General features: G+C 42.4%; 1 protein-coding gene across 2 annotated transcripts in view; it reads right to left on the bottom strand.

The window, feature by feature from the left end:
* The window catches only part of ZBBX (zinc finger B-box domain containing), a 509,107-nt gene that overhangs the window by 37,010 nt on the left and 455,087 nt on the right, over positions 1–17,010 (bottom strand). For both annotated transcript variants that reach the window (XM_078665923.1, XM_078665922.1), the window contains 2 exons: positions 7,133–7,363; positions 4,312–4,447 (listed from right to left, as the gene is read on the bottom strand). In XM_078665923.1, the coding sequence (XP_078522049.1) occupies positions 4,312–4,447; positions 7,133–7,363 (367 nt within the window). The remainder of the gene's footprint in view (positions 1–4,311; positions 4,448–7,132; positions 7,364–17,010) is intronic.

Below are 17,010 nucleotides of genomic sequence, written 5' to 3' on the forward strand. Positions count from 1 at the left end.
CACTTCACCAAACCCTCAGGCACCAGTTATGGCCTCAAACATTTCCCAGCACTTATGGCATTTAGTCACTGTTTTGAGGGTTAGAGCATTGTCTACCAGCATGCTCAGATTGGGTCTACCAGGTTCGAGAGTTCTTGTGGTACCGCTGTCCTGTCACCCCTGAATCTCTGCCACTGAGAGCAAGACTCTGCATCAACCACTGCATTTTCTACACCAAAAATATGCCTGGCCCTGACCCCAATATTAGCCCTGAGCTGGCAGACCACAAAATGCCTTAGCAAGCAGACTACTACTGGGCAATGCGCTGCCCCCAAATTCAAAGGTTGTACCACTGCATGATTATCAACCCATAAAGTAATTTGCTTGTTGGCGAGTTGCTTTTCCCATATGAAGACGTGACTATGATGGGAAAGAGTTCCAGTATTGTCAGCTTCTTGGCAAAACCCCTTCTCATGCCAACGTGCCAGCCAATGGACTGATGCCCATGCTGAGGCCAAGATGACCCTGAAGCCATCGCCCCCAGCTGTATTGGTAAAACAGCCCCAGCTGCCTTGCAGACACCCAGGGTTCCCTTCAGATCATGGTCCCATTGACATCGACTAGGAATTATGTCATTGTCAGAGATCCTTCTTCACCCCTTGCGTCAGCCTGACCCTGTGCTATTTCTCTGCCAGCCCTCGTGTTAACCATGCCAGATGCCTAGCAAATGGCCTCACTGCTGCTTTCACCCGGTTGACGAAGTTGAGCTTGCCTAGTAGTTGTGGCATCTCCCCCAGTGTAGCTTTTCTCCTACCCAGCTGTGCCACTATAACTTGTTCCAGGTCAACTACTTTTGTTGATGGCAGCCTGCACTGGCCATGCATGTTGTCTAACTTGATGCCAGGTGAGTGGTTGGGCCCTCTGTTTATTAATTTAGTATGTATTGAAAGAACTACTTCCTGTCACCCACGCCATTCTAACAGCTTTGGAGGTGTTGAACAGTCTAAATTGTCACGCTTGTAGCAGTGTGATGGTTCGTAGTTGTATAGGTATTGTAATTGACTATTCTGGCAGTGACAATTGGTGGTACCAGCTGCCCAGGGCATTTGTCCCCCTCATACCAGTGTAGGGTGTCAGAGAACTTTACATCACACATGCATTACATTACAGCAATCAATCATACATGTGTAAATCATCAGAGTATAAGCAATGTTACAGAAGACAGACAACTACAAGGTGTAGTAGTCAAATGGCATCCACACTGATAGCCAGTATAGTTTCAGAGTGCTTGGTCTGGAGAAGCACAAACTCAGAATTTTGAAATTTTGAACATACCACCATGGTCAGAGGTTCTCTTTAATAATAAGAATTACTTCCTACCTAAATGAACCCTTTTTGCCACATTAGGATAAGGACAGTGGAAAATCATATTGCTCTAATCTATACTTTGCAGTTTGCATGTAGCTCTTTGATGACAGGTAATAGCTTACTGTTGTAAACTAAGATTTTAGTTTATAAACTGCAAGTAACACAAGGATCTCTCTGACAAAAGCAGTAACCCACAGACGACTTATTTACATTACTACACTTTGTGATCAGCATGATACACGTTCTTTGCAGCATTACCTCAAGATGAAAATTGCGGAGGCCAAGAACGTGGCATGGGTGCTTTTAAAACCAGAAACAAGCTTGCAAACACAATGCACCCACCCAAAGTGGGCACCCTGAGCCGGCCCTGGTTCCAGGTTAAGCTATCCTTGATTTCCCTCAGATGTTGTTTAATCACTGTGGTGCTGCCTCGCAAGCAGTGAGGTACTTTGATCTGCCTGTCCCTAAATCCACCTCCCATGGCGATAGGGTCTTATGGCCCAGGCTACGTTAGACCATCTGGGAGGCTTTAACAGACATATGCTACAGAACCAGTGATAAACCAGATTTCCTATAACTTGGGCAGTGAGACGTGCACTCCCTCAACTCCTGACAGGTGATCACCATAGGGAGTGATCCACCTCTTCGAGGCTCCATCCCTCGGGAAACCGTCCTGCAAACCTGCATTGCTGAAAAGTGCAAGGAGGGGTTCACGGCGAGGACCGTGGAGCAATGGTGAGGCGGTTGCCACCAGGTTTGTCTTCGAGTTCCACCCTGTTTGCTCTGAGGGGAACGGAAACCTGGGCAAGCCCTCACTGCAGGGGCCCACTGCTGGTTGCATGCCCTTGTATCCAGATGGATAGGAAGAGCCCGCCGAATCTCCTCCTCCACTGCCTGCTGAGCGGCAGCACACTGCCACCGGCACTCCCTCACCTTCTGTCCCCGTTCCCCCCCCACCGGGGGAGAGCCGAGACCCAGACTCACAGGAAGGGGATGGGGGTCCAGATTGAAGGTGAAGAGACCATCGCTGTGCCCCTCTGTGATTCAGCTTCCCCCACCTTGTGGCGTCCAACCAACCCTCGGTAAAGAGGTCGGACTGCTGGACCACCCTAATGCCCAGTGCAGTGCCAGGGACAATGAGAAGGTTGTCTCGCCTGGGGCACTTTAACTACAGCCTGGCATGCTCCCCCCTATGTAGCGCAACAGTTGGGACAGGGCTAGCGGTGGGGCCCTTGGATTTGGATTTATATTTGATCTAACCGCAACCAGCTAAGACCATAATGTTATGCTGTGTAATATAATTATGTTGTCTATATTCTTTGCGCTCACTTCCTGCTAATACTGGCAGACTATATCTACACTCTTAGTTTAAATTGCACATCTTTTTCGTAAACACCACTCTATCGTTTTCCTTTTGTGTTTAGACTCATGTATATTATATGTAATATATGTCCTCTGAAGTCTTATGTAATGTAACTAGTTCTATTGCAAAGAGCTCTGACACCTTTGGGTAAAGTTAGGGCTACATAAAACAAATACATTAAAAAACATAGCATAAAGTGCTGTTTAAAAGCTTCTGTGCTTACAATCCGCAGGAAGGTGCCTTCCCCTAGCACTGGTGAAACTAAGCGTTTGTTCCCCGCTGTCTTTCGCAGTGCTAACCACTGTGCCACAAAGGCTTGCCTATCCATTGATTGCTCCCACGGGACCGACTTACACAATTTACTGGTGGTTGCGCATTGTGCACTAGCATATGCCTAGTGGTAAATGTAAATGTCGGAATTTGTAAAGCGCACAGCTACCTCCACCGGAGGTGTCCCGGCGCTGTCCGTATACCGCTTAGGAACCCTTCCTGGCTTTCCTGGGAAATGTCCACTCCTGGGCACCCCCAGGTGCAGCCAGGCATCCCAGCGCTTTTGGGGCCGTTGTGGAGACTAAGCAAGCTATTGCACAGAGTTGCAGCGTGGGACCCATGATCAGAACAGGCACTGAGGCGAGAATATCCAGTCAGGGGAATTAATGAGCCGGAGACCCGCCGAGGCGGGAATTGAACCCTGGTCCCTGGCCAGAGCTCTGCATCAAGGTCTGCCTGCTCTAACCATTGAGCCACACTTCTCCACCGTGGTGGTCCGGAGTAACAATGCATATGCCCTGAACGATGAATGTATGGAGGACATTTTACACGTTGCGGCAGTGATTAATTTGAGCCAGTGGTTTCCGGTGCACAGCACCAGCACTTAATCATCAACAATGGCGCTTGAGCACCAGTTAAGGACACATTCATTTTTTGTAGGCACAGGGAGATTAAGTGACTCAAACCTGGTTTCCAAAGCTTCAAAGTGGGCAGCTCTGGCCATTAGGCCACACCCCTCCCCACTTGTAGGGTTTCTTGGTGTTGTGTTAGGCAGTGCTAAAAGGAGAAATTAGATGGTCGAACAGGACTCCTGACGACAGCCTGTGCCTCTTATGGATGAGTTCATCTGTTGGCAACTGAGTAATAATATTCGCATCGTACACGCCTTGAAGAGGAAACGGGCGATATAAGCACACACTGAACTATTAAATACGCTGGCACTAATGTCGCAACAGCTGCAGTTCTCTGATGAGCAGGAGTTGCCACTCTACACTACAGGAGCTGCCAACAGTGCTTCTTATATCGATTCTCTGTGCTGAGAATTTGTCGTGGAACAGTCCTCTTGTGGTACAGTCTTCAAACTGAAAGCAAATTGTTAGGATATATAATAATACTACTAATAATAATAATAATTTTAATAATAATAATACCAATAATAATAATAATAATAATAAGAAGAAGAAGAAGAAGAAGAAGAAGAACAGAGAGAAGAAGAACAGAATGTCGAACAAGTCAACAAGAGATTACCAGTGAGTATTGAGTTTGCTACTTCACCTACTGTCCCGATACCAACATTTCATCTATTTACATAAATATCATGGATAACCTACTTTGCATCAGGCAATGGCATGACTTCTGCTGACACTGACTTCTTGTTGGAGTCAGGAATGTTCCTTATTTCTTTCTTTGAGTGCCGCTTGAAGCTCGTTTTGTCAGAAGATAAAACATGAAGGTTGTTCTGTGGATCTGTAAATATAGTTGTTGAACTGTTAATTTTCCAAACACAAAAATCATGTCCTTTTCCATATGCCACAAATCTGTTATAAGCTTTAGAGACAGTGTAGGAGCTGAAAGTAATAGCACAAATGATGCTTTGGGGTGCATTTGCAATATTGGTACTGGAGAAGGTACACTTGCTTTCTGGAAGAGATAGACTACATTTCAGGAATGGTGGAACATGAAGGCAAATAAATGTAACTAATATAAATGGTGATGGAAACCCTAGACAAATTACTTATAAGCGATGAATCATACAAAATATGAAACCCACGTACATTGCACAGTTAATTGGGGTGTATACTGTAGCAAATTATGAGCCGAGAGGTCAACTCAACAGTGCTACTCACTGGCAAAATGCGAATGCTCAACGCCTTCTCGACATTTTTATATAATTTTATATAGTTCTTGGAATGTGAAAGGAACAACTACTTAGGAAGCATCCCCTACATTCTTATAACTTTGCAAGCGATGGCCCCAGATTCCCAGCTACCGAGAGACGGGAAGCATCCTGAGCAACAACACCGGAACAATGAGTTTCGGAGTCGCGCAAGCCGAACAACGACTTAGCCTTTACCACGCATGTGCATGGTTAAGGCTAAGTTGGTCTAGTGTTCGGGATGGGTGGAGTCGAGAGGAGCGTCGGACAGGAGCAGGACAGGTAAGAGGGGTTCAGGTGGGGGGATTGTGTTAGTTTTTAGGGGGTGGGAGGGGTTTGGGGTAGTTTGTAAGGGGTGGGTAACCGTGTTTGTTTTTAGGGGGTGGGGGAGTTTGTGTTAGTTTTTAGGGGTGGGAGGGGTTCGGGGTAGTTTTTAAGGTGTGGGGGTTTGTGTACGTTTTTGAGGTGTGAGAGGTTTGGGGTAGTTTTTAAGGGGTAGGGGGTTCGGGGTAGTTTCTAGGAGGTTGGGGGTTTGTGTTAGTTTTTAGTGGGTGGGAGGTGGGTATAGGGTAGTTTTTAGGGAGTATGAGGTGTTCGGTTTAATTTTTAGGGGGAGGGAGGGGTTTGGGTTAGAAGGCCGTTTACCATGCATTCCTTCAGCACGAAAATGTGTGGTAAAGGAATGCGTGGTAAAAAAAAGTCATGGTTGAGACGCGGTCGTACTAGGGACTGCGTTGTGTAAGGTGTCGCTGTTGAGGAACTCATTGTTCCAAAATTCAACCTTGAGAGATGCTTATTGTAAGTAATCTATCTAGCATGCAGAAGGGGAGAGAATTCATAGACCTGATTTGTGCAGTCAATGAATTCATACATAAACCAATAAGGTGACTCACACAGAAGTAAAACAATCTTTCCATAAGTGAAATCAATGGCTCACCTTGTTGTAGCTTGGTTTTTACATATGTAGTAAGTAAAACCTTATACGTATACAAGATATATATTAAGCCCCACTCAGGTAACAACCACTGTCCTTGTCAGGGTGAACCACAAAAGTTACAAAATGCCCCTGTGCTTAACCCCCTGACAGCTTGGGATGAAAGCAGGAAAGATTAACTCTGACAAAGTGTAAAGTAATTATACAGCACACAAACAGTTAAGACAGCAAAAAAAAGCACACGTTAGAGTTACCTTGGGGTACGAGTGTCCTTGTTTTATCTATTTCTTTTTGGATTTTAATATTTGCCTTTTTCTTCATTTTAACCAGTTTCTTCTACAGAATAATGCTCGGTAAACAGAATACACCCACATATGTGATCTTAAGGATATTTGGCATAGAATGGGGTTTAGTCAGAAAGCACTAGATTTTAAAGGTAAAACATGAAAATAGAATTTTCTATGCGAAGTGCAATGCAGCTTTTAGTTAAGCGTTCTTAGACCCGTCATGACTTCTAGGGCAAATGTTGGGCATACTAATATGGCACTGTGGCAAGGCTCCTGCATTGGGCAGTTGGTAACATGCTAAAAGCTAGGGACTGATAATCACATTTTGCATACTGAGCAAATCTTTGAAATGTAAATTTAGAAATCCCTACATTCTCAAAACAGTAACTGAAATACCCATTTTGTGCATGCCAGTACTCCGCAGTGGGGCGAACGCACACAAAGGCCAGTAGCTGCAAAATATCTGTATTGTTCAGTGTTTAGTTATTTTCTATTATCATCATCTCATATTTCTAAAGTGCACAGCTACTACAAAGAGTATTCCAGCTCAGAGAGCGGGTCCTTAAAAAAAAAACCTAAACGAAAGAAGAGACACCCTTACTCAGTAGGCTAACCTAAAAAGACAAGTTTTTAGAGACTTTCAGAACTGATGCTCGATTTCTGCCTCATGGAAATGCAGAGGGAGGCTATGGGTAGGGAATCCTGTCTGAGGAGGGGATCTGTAAGACTCCCGTTAGCACACGAAACTGCAAGAGGCGATTTCACGGTACAGTTCAGCTGATCAGAGAAGCAGGCAGCATAGAAAATCTAATTCATGGTCTGCAACTTTGTTAAGGGCATAATTGTGAGAAAATACTGCTACTTGTAAAATGTGAAAAAACACAAATATAACTTAGGTTTACTCATCTTAAAAAACATAGAACCTTTGGTGTGAATTCCCTTTTTACCTACAGAATAATTTCAAAGACCGTGCCACTTAGTTTTCCCTCAAAGTTCAATTGTATTAGTAATTAAAACTTTGAAAAATTCGAAAATTATTGCCTTTTTCTACATACCCAAATTCGTGTTTAATTCGGAGAATTCTTCCTCCAGTTGGGTAAGTGCTTGCTGTTCGGCAGCATCTCCCAGAAGAGGGTCATCTGGTTCTGTGGTATCAACAGACTGTATTTCTAAAATCTCCGAAGCTGCTCGAGATAAGGGCCGGGGGGCTGCACTGGCTGGGCGGGAGGCCTTAGGACATGTGTCTCTTGGAGTTCTTGCAGTTAAAGGCCTCTGAAATGTATAACCTGCAGTGGAAAACAAGGAGAAAGTGCATGACTTGCTATGCAATGCAGGAAGGGTTATGAATGGAGAATGTATAAGCTTCACAAATACATGAAAAAAATTCTGTGAACTACTACACATTTCTTTTCTCACACACTTGCATAATTTCATGGTACCAAAGACACCCTTCTTCAAAGTACATCAGGGCACAGGGTAATCTTACATGATGAAACCTACTTGTAGGACGGCTCCACAACCTAACTTCAACATGATGCCAGTTTGAGCTGCTAAAGTTTGGAAATGTTTCCATCCAGTTTTTTGCACATCAAGTAGAGGGTCGTTGCAGTAATCCAAGTGGGCTCCAATAATAGTTAAAATAAGGTTCACTCTGTCACTTTCGTTTTTATTAAAGATACATAATCTATGTAGAACATTTGAATTTTTGGGTGTTGGGTTAGTCTTCAAACATACTCCCAAATATGTAATTTTCGATGTGTAAGGACTTGTCAGCCTTCACTATAAAATCGGCTGGCAGATCATGAGGTCCATGTTTGAACCCCAAATTATGGATTCTGTCTGACAGCGTGCAAGGCAAGTTCTGATATTGAAAATCTGTGATTTTATCTAGCCCGTGAAAAGGTCAAGCTGGTGTCAATTGTAACATGGGGGATCCGGCTCAACAAATGTGCACTGGAATCGCCATGTTTTTTCGAATAGCAAATGAGTGAGTGTTTCAGTGAGTGTAAGAGTGAGTGCAAGAGAGTGTGTTAGAACGAATGTTAGTGCAAGTCAGTGAACATGAATGAATGAGTTTCCCCCACCCCCTGTGCTCCTATCTGAAAGAGGAAGGGTGTACCTGATCAGTTCCCCCCACCCCTCTACCCTGCCCCGTAAAGCAGACGGCATAGGAGGGAACTGCCGACTTCTGCACCCGCTCTGCGGAGTCCACTAAGATGTGAGGCAGTCACCAGAGGCAACAGGGGTTTTAGGTGCTCTCCCTAGGACCTTCAACAAAAGGAAAAAAGGTTGGTGGCCCTACTGACACTGAGGCACCTTTACAAAAAAGGAACAAAAGAGGACAAAGCAAGTTTTTCAAAATGTGCATATTGGTTCTACTGATACCTTGAGACGGGCAGGGGCACCAGCAAACTAAAACCAAGCATTTTTTAGGCTGGCACGAGTGCTGCAGTCCCCACAAAAGCCCCCATTAATTATTTTTGTGACGTCTCCTAAGGGGTACATTTGTGAGACCAGGAGCGTTTTTACACATTTTCAAGCACATCTAGAGTTTGGGCCTTTGCTCAGAGGGTCTGGAGACTCCTGTTGGTGAGTCCTAAGGGTGCGATAGCAACATGTTAAAAGTAGAAGAAACAGATCTTTTCATTTTAATTATAAAGATTTGGTAACAATGGCAATTTTGACAATAATGCTTTATATGTCTTCATTTTGAAATTGAAAACAATGTTTTATAAGTCTTAATGAACATCAAAGTTATGTTTTAGTACCAGGTTTAAAGTGAGTTTTTACATACTACAATGAATATCATCGTAAGCTGATACTATCCTTAGCAATCTTAATGGTGTTGCATGACATATTTTGTTTTTACGAATGTATTGATACCCCGAAACCATCCAGTAGGCCTACCTTTGGATAACCACGCCTCACCTACTGATATACTGTCTAGTATATGTGGGGAGGTATCATGGTCTTGGGGTTCAGGGCTCGCTAAGAATTTGGTTTGTCAGGTGGGTGCAACCATATAAATATTTCCACCTGCTATTGTACATATCAGTAAATTAATTCCCTGGCAATATTTTAAAATTGCGTATTCTGTTTATGGTGACTGAGAGAGGGCGGGGCACTGCCAACAGGTTCCTAGATGTTTGTGTCGCAGCCACCACAGGAGCCCTCACTTAAGTTTTTTTTCCTTAAGTTTCCCAAAGTCTCCTCGGGGGTTACCTTTGTGAACTCAGGAAAGTTTTCACACAATCATGGAGCTTGGGCTTTTTTTCAGATCCGTTTACCCCTCTAATCTCAGGTGGAGTATCCTTTATAGAGATTTCCTGAGGGAGAAATGGAATTGCACCTCCCATGAAAGTTATATTAGCACACATGATGGCATGATCATATGATTCAGAGAAAGAGGGTTTCTGTTGAAAATGTTGGAAAAGGCATAACAAAAGCAGACCCGTGTAACAGAGAAAAACCTATTATACAGACCGCGAAACATAAAAGGCAGACAGGAAACTAGTGGCACCCTTTGTTTCATTATCACGCATACTAACAAGTCTGATGAAGTAAAAAATATCTTACGAAGACACTGGCTATTCTACAAAAAGATGAGACACAGAAAAAAGTTATAGATTTGAACCCAGTAGTCAGCTACAGTTAATGTGCCTCTATCAAAAACAGATTAGTACATAGTTGTCTAATTCCAACCCTGGGTACGCCTTTTTAGCAGGCAACTCCTGTAAAGTATGCAGGTCAAGTTTATCAATGAAAGAATATTACTTGGAGACAGTCAATCAGACACAACTTACTCAGAAATATATATCATGCAAAACTGAGCTTGTAGTATACGGTATTGTATTGTGTGCCCCTTAAGAAAGTAGTATATAGGCAGTACCACTTGTGCTGTTAGGAAACACATTTTGGAACATATGCATGCGATAATGAACAAGGATGTGTCTTACAGTGCCTCAGACAATTTAACAAATACCATAATGGAGAACTGGAGAACAGTTAGATTTTATGGTGTTGTATGGGTTCCTATGAACCCAAGAGGAGAGAGTTCAAGCATTACATAAGATGGAATCGAGGGATATTTTGGAAGCAGATCTTTAGCGCCAAAAGGGATGAATCTTCATGAAGTGTTATATAGATATGTAGTCAGGAACTGTGATTAATCCTTTATCGAATTTTGGGATGATTGATTGAGTTTTAACGGATTTTAATTGAATGTTTTTTTTTTTACTGTTTACTGCATGACAGTTTTGGCCAGATAAGGAAACTATCAATATGTTCTCTTATGTTATTTTGCCTCTTTTGGAAAATATTAATCAAGAAATTTCTAATTACAAAAAAATGTATTGAAGATTGTATGGTACAATGTACATTCTTGAAAATATTGAATCTATTAGAGCGTCAACTGAATTGAATAGCTACTACAGCCATTATCCTATTGGTTAATTGAAGGAGTCTTATATTATTCTATAGGAATATTTTGATATATTTAATTGAATGGAGAAATGTAAAAATATGATGGTGGATAATAATATTTTAAATTGATGGATCTGTATAATCATAATCATATCATGAATCAAACGAAGTATGTTAGTGGTCGATGAAGGTATTTTGAGAATACTCTTTGTTCACTGTTTTTATTGCATGATCGATTACTTTTACTGCTAATAACGAGAGAATACCTACGCATATTGTTCTTGTTTAATCTGTTTCAACATATGTGAGAAAGTATTATAATGTATTTAATATACACCATATCTCTTTACTTTGGAGGAATTAAGTATCAAGAGATGACCTAGGAAATATTGTGGGCCTATTACTGTCATTTTGTGCTCTGGGGTTGTTTGTCAAAATGTGGTCCATTTTTTGTTTCATCTATGTTATATGGGAAGTTACAATTGCGACAAGTGTAGGTGATCAAGACTTTTTTTTGTTAGTCGAAATGTGTTGTCAATCGCTCTGCCCTGATAAATTGCAGCAGAAAAACTCACTCCTGTGGTGCGCACGCTTAGCCTGACTGAGGAAAGGAGTATCATTGGATGTGCTGAGTGGGAAACTGGATGCGCTAATCGCTGCCCCCACCGAAAGCTGGGTGTTCATTCCGGACTGTCATTGAAATTGATCTATCTATCTATCTACATATTTATATACATTTACAATCATACTATAATCCCAATCCCTCGTTGTGGCCCTCTCGATGTTGATGCATGCGTGAGCATGAGGTGTCCGAATACATCCATGATACCCAGCAACCCTAAATAGCAGGAATACACACTCGAGAGCTGGTGCAAAATCAGACTTATTTCAAATAAAAAGAAGGGAAGCTTTGACCCGTGATGTAGGCATTTGGAGTGAAAACATGTTTAGTGGGTTTGTCACTTTCCCTGATCCCTAGTTTGGAATAAAATCGATTTTTGTACTGGCTCTTTAGTGCATGTACCTCCTGCGAATGTTTGCTGGCTGTTGTAGATGTATACATGTCACACATTATACTATTCATGACATGTTAAATTTCATCATTGATATCATCACTGATTGTAGGACATTGTCATTTTTTTTTTAGGGGTGGGAACAGTGTCAAGCAAAAATCACAATCCTTATCAGGGTAAACCACAAAAGTCACTAAATTAAACTGTGCTTAACCCTCTGGAAGCTCAGCACATACGAAGTCAGGCTTAACTTGCGGGCAGTGTGTAAAGTAGTTATGCAGCACTCGAAGAGCAATAAAGTTAAAACACAACTCAAGAAAAATTACACATCAATTTAGAAAAATAGATAATATTTTAACATATATAATGGCACCAGAACAATAAAACTAAAATCAGTAGAAACAGAGTTATGGATTTTTTTAATTATCAGTGAAAACTAGCACCTAAAAGAATAACCGTGGACATCTAATCGCACAAGACCGGGGCAAAGTCAAATGTTATCTCCGACCGCGAAGGGGCACAGTTCAGATATTTGAGGTGGATTGAGACTGGTCTCTGCTTACCTTCAGACTTGGAAGAAATTTTGAAAAAAACTGTCTGAGAAGATAAAGTTCAGCAGAGCACAGCAGTTAACGGTGTCTGAGGAGAAGGCGTCAACACCGGGGAGCTGCTGGAGGAAGTCGCTGTGACGATTTCTACATTTGGACTTAGGCACTTTTTTGGACATTGAATATCTCCAGCGGGATGACGCTGCAAGCTGTAGCCGACGAAGGGCTTCATGAGGCCAGATCCCTTTCTGAAGAGGGGCCGCTAGACAGCATTGCTTGCTGCATAGAAGAACATAGCAGGAGCTTTCACAAAGTCAGGCTAATGGGAAATGCACCGTGGGTATATTAGTGAGCCTGTCTGTTCTCAGGCCACTTTTTAGTAGACATTTTTTTTAAATCACAAGTTTCTGTGTTTGGCTGTTTGGGTACCTTTACCACTACTTCCAAGGGTCCAAGGCTGGGTGAGCACCACTTGGAGGGCAGTACTCACTTAAGGCAGAGTCCAGGTGCAGAGTGCAAGTTGTTGCAGATTTTGTGTCTCTGCAGCTCAGAATAGAAGGCCAGCCAACTAGCCCTTGGAGTGATTATGGTAGTTCTTGTATCAAGCAGTAAGGCAAGCCTCAAGCATCAGGGCAGTCCTCTGAGGGTACAAGGCGGGCGCTAGGGAGCAACCCACTCCTCTAAAGTACAAGGCTGTCCATCTGGGGGCACTCTGCAGGTCTAGGAGTGAACTGAAGAATAGATCTGATGGTCTAATATTTATACTGGGTGCCAGCCTTTGAAGAGAAGGAACGTTTATTTTACAGGCCCTAGGTACATGTAGGATCACCCTACTAGGGACTTATATGTAAATTAAATTTGCCAAATGGGTGTAATCCAATTTACCTATGTTTACCTTAGTGAGCACAAGCGCTTCAGCACTAGTTAGCAGTGGAAAAGTACACAGAGTCCTAAAGCTAACAAAAATAAATTTAGCAAAACCGGAGGTTAGTAGGTAAAACGTTTGGGAGAGGACGACCCTAAAGGCTTCTGGGTCTAACATTGATTACATCTCAAATTACATCACTGATGATATCACTGAATACATCATCCAATGAGTGTGACAGTTTGCTATACGCTTCTGCCACTGAAAGGTATTAAGTGAGCTAGAGCAAATTTGCTCTAGCTTCTGTATTGCCGATGAGTATAAGCATTTTTCAACAAGCTTGGACACCTAATAGGGCTTACATGCGTGGAAGGTATGGGCTCTCCATGTAGAGTTGTCCAGAGGAAAAATTCTATGGGTAGGAGGGACTGCCCCATATAACATTGATAGTGTAGGTAGTCAGCTCTCTGTGAAAAGTTGTGCAGAGGGTGACAGCTTGGTGTATAGGAGTCTGCCTGTCTAATGGGGTTTTCATATCTGGAGGAATTGGCCTCTCCATAAAGAGCCATGCACAGAATGAAGGCTGTGCGTAGTAGGGGCTTGGCCTCCTAATGGAACCTGGGTCCCTAGAGGGAATACGATCTCCATGGAAAACTGTGCACAGGATGATAGATGTGTGTAGTAGGAGCTTTGGCACCTAATGACCACAATGCTGACTATTGCTCACTAAAGCATCTATTCCACCACTTAATTAATTTAGTTACCATCCCTGTATCATTAACTACCAATTTGCTTCACTCGAATGATAGGCAGAGGGTCAAGTGGGGCAGTGCTGCTGTAAACCCAGAAATTAGGGACAAAATGAACCAGGCTCTTATGGATACTAAAAAAGGGTCAGAAAACCTTATTTCCACCCAGGATTGTAATTCCACAATTGCACAGATAAATGGAAACTTGCTTAAAACTCTAGGGGAATGTTTTACTCGGTGACGCGAGCTCACTTGTCAAATCTGTCTTTACTTGACTTAATAAAGACTGTAGCCAAAGGAAGAATGAGCTCTTGAGAATGGTGACATTAGTCTGATTAATGCTCGGAGGAAAGAGTAGAAACTGGTCCAAATCAAAGCACACCAGGAGTCATACACGCAAGTCCTGGAAAACATCTTCGAGGCAGCCATTCATAAAGATCCTAGAAAGTTTTGGAGGTTGGTGGCCCATGGAGGACACCAAGCACAAAAGCTTTTAGTAACTCCATCACCACACCCCCAAACTACGGCACAAACTTTTTTTCACTGGCGTTTAAGATCACTTGTTGGGTCAGATATCGGATGCAGGGGTCCTGCCAACCCTAGTGAGCCATCTCTCTCCCCCCCATCAAACATTGTGATGAGTGAGACTGTGTGTGCAATAAAAACTATAGAGGCTGTAAAAGCCACTGGGCCTGATGGCGTCCCGGCAGATCTCTTTTTCATCAGATTTTGATGGATAGGCTTTGTATCTGAATAAATTGTCAAATTATATTTTGGAGGGGGCATCTATCTATCCCATGTAGTTGGAAGGCAGCAGAAATAGTTCTCATTTATAAAAAGGGACTGCAGGATTCACCCTTAAACTATAGACCAATAATCCTCATATATGTAGCCCAAAAGGTCTTCTCTAGGCAGATTTTAGGAAAACTGGAGTCTTGGATCGAGGTCTAGAAACTTTATCTAGAGGTCACCACATCAATATATACTAGGCAGGCCTATTTGATTTTTCAATAGGTATTTTCACCATCATACCAGGCAACCCTTTTGGCTTTGTCAAGGGGTCACCACTACATTACATAATGGCAAATCTATTGGCTTTGTCAAGGGATGACTACATCAGTATACAAGACAAGCCTACTGGCTTTGTCAAGGGTGACCACATCAATATACAAGGCAAGCCTAAAGGAGTTGTCAAGGGGTCACCACATAATTATATATTGGCAAAGCTATTGGCTTTGTGGAGGGATGACCACATTAATATAAAAGTCACACCTATTGGCTTTGCCAAAGTGTGACCCCATCAGTATACCAGACAAGCTTACTGGCTTTGTCAAGGGTGACCACATCAATATACAAGGCGTTGTCATGGGGTCACCACATAATTGTATAAAGCCAACCCTATTTACTTTGTCAAAATGTGACTACATCATTATACATGGCAAGTCTATCGGCTTTGTCAAGGGGTCACCACATCATTATATGAAGGAAAGTCTACTGGATATGTCAACAGTATAAAAAACATATTAGAGTTGTTTCTTTTACACTCCTTAGATCATATAATGGGGCCATAACACCCACCACAAGGAGGGCCTGCAATCCTCACCTGAAGGGCAAACACTCCAGCTAAGGAAATGATTAGAAACACCATGTACTTTTTCTGTGTCACACTGTATACACCCCAGGAAACATAGGGTAACTTATAAGTGATTTTTCTGGGTGCTGCCACTCTCTTTTGCAGCCCACCAATATTTTGTAACATGTTGGCGGTACCTCTGCGCAGATGGGCACCATAAAGCAGGAACACATTTGCAAATTAGCATTATATGGTGCTTCAGGCCAGCAGCAGGGAAAAGTAAGTGAGCACCGCAAGCCAATCAGAAGGCTTAATCTTTTTTATTTCAGCCCTACCGTCCAGATATTCATTGATTGATAATCTTAATTTCTCAAAAACTACTGAAAGAATTACACCAAATCACACAAAAAAGCATGCTTTCTGGGTTAAGCTCTAGCTTTCTGACAAAACTGGTGTAATTCTGGTCAGCCGTGTGGGCTGTAGAGCTGTTCAAAATTCTCTATAGAATTTGCTTGGCAAAACTGCATTTTGGGATGCCCCTTTTTTCGTGGCCACCCTGAAGAAAGGAGCCAAGGTAGATGAACCTTTTTGGAACGTTTCATGAAGATGTGTCAAACAGCACCAAAGTTTGTAGCAATATACATTTCTTATGGCAAATAAGCAACCTTCACCCTGTGTGTTTGTGAGTGTGTAACTATATAGAAACGTATTCACTAAAAAAACAAAGGTTTTTTGTAATGTGCGCAGTCCATTTCTTGGCCCCCGGGCCCTCCCTCACCAGGCCTAGGGGGTCCGAATATCTCTAACCTGCTCTCTGCTCTCTAAATGTTTTTTAACAACGTTTTAAGGACACCGGGACTGGATCCCCAAGACCTAAAGTGTCTCAAAATCTTTGTTGATGTTGAGGCTGCTAATCAGATTTCAGCTTTTGATCTGTAGGATTCTCTGCTGCATGAAAGATATATACATTCTAAACATTAATTTCTCAAAAACTAAGACCAGATCTCCACCAAATCACAAAAACACTCTTTCTTTATCAAGATTTAACTTTCTGTTCTGTAATTCATTTCGCCCGGTTTGGCTGTAGCTGTGTCTAATTTTCCTATGGGAAACTGCATGGGAATAATGTGTTTTGGGCTCCCCCTTTTTCTCAAGCCCCACTTGCCGTATCACCATAAACCTTTCCAGGAATAAGCAGAGAGGGATGAGACTTTTTTGGGAAATGTTTGTGAAGATTTATCAAACTGCGCCAAAGGTATTAGAAAATCAAAACATCCAGTTCCTATTGAAACGTGTTCCTAAATGTAACTACCCAATAAATATATACTTACCAATGTGCTTCTCAATTTTTTGGTCCTCAATATTTTTCACATAATATTATGATTGGATGATATTTTGTAAATGATAATCTGATATACCACCATCGACATGAACTGGATGCACAAGTTGCAGGTCAAAGAAAGCTTGCACTACCACTGCTAGATCTGTTTGAAGCAAAGGAAACTATGCACAGCAGAAGTCTTCTGTGAGAGGGGTTAGCTTGTTTTTTTGCTGCCATGCTGTACCTATTCTGTGAGCAATGGAAGCTAGCACTGCAGCTGCCTGATTTGTTGCCATTCAGTGAGGCAGGGAAATGTGCACTGCTGCTGCCAAGCAAATGACGGGTAGCCCCATCTGCTTTTGTTATGGCGTGCCTTCTCAGTGAGAAGGAAATCTTAAACTACTATTACTTTGTTTTAACTTTTCTACAGAGAAGGGGAGCT

Source organism: Lissotriton helveticus, chromosome 11, assembly GCF_964261635.1.
Source record: "Lissotriton helveticus chromosome 11, aLisHel1.1, whole genome shotgun sequence".
Taxonomy (NCBI): Eukaryota; Metazoa; Chordata; class Amphibia; order Caudata; family Salamandridae; genus Lissotriton; species Lissotriton helveticus.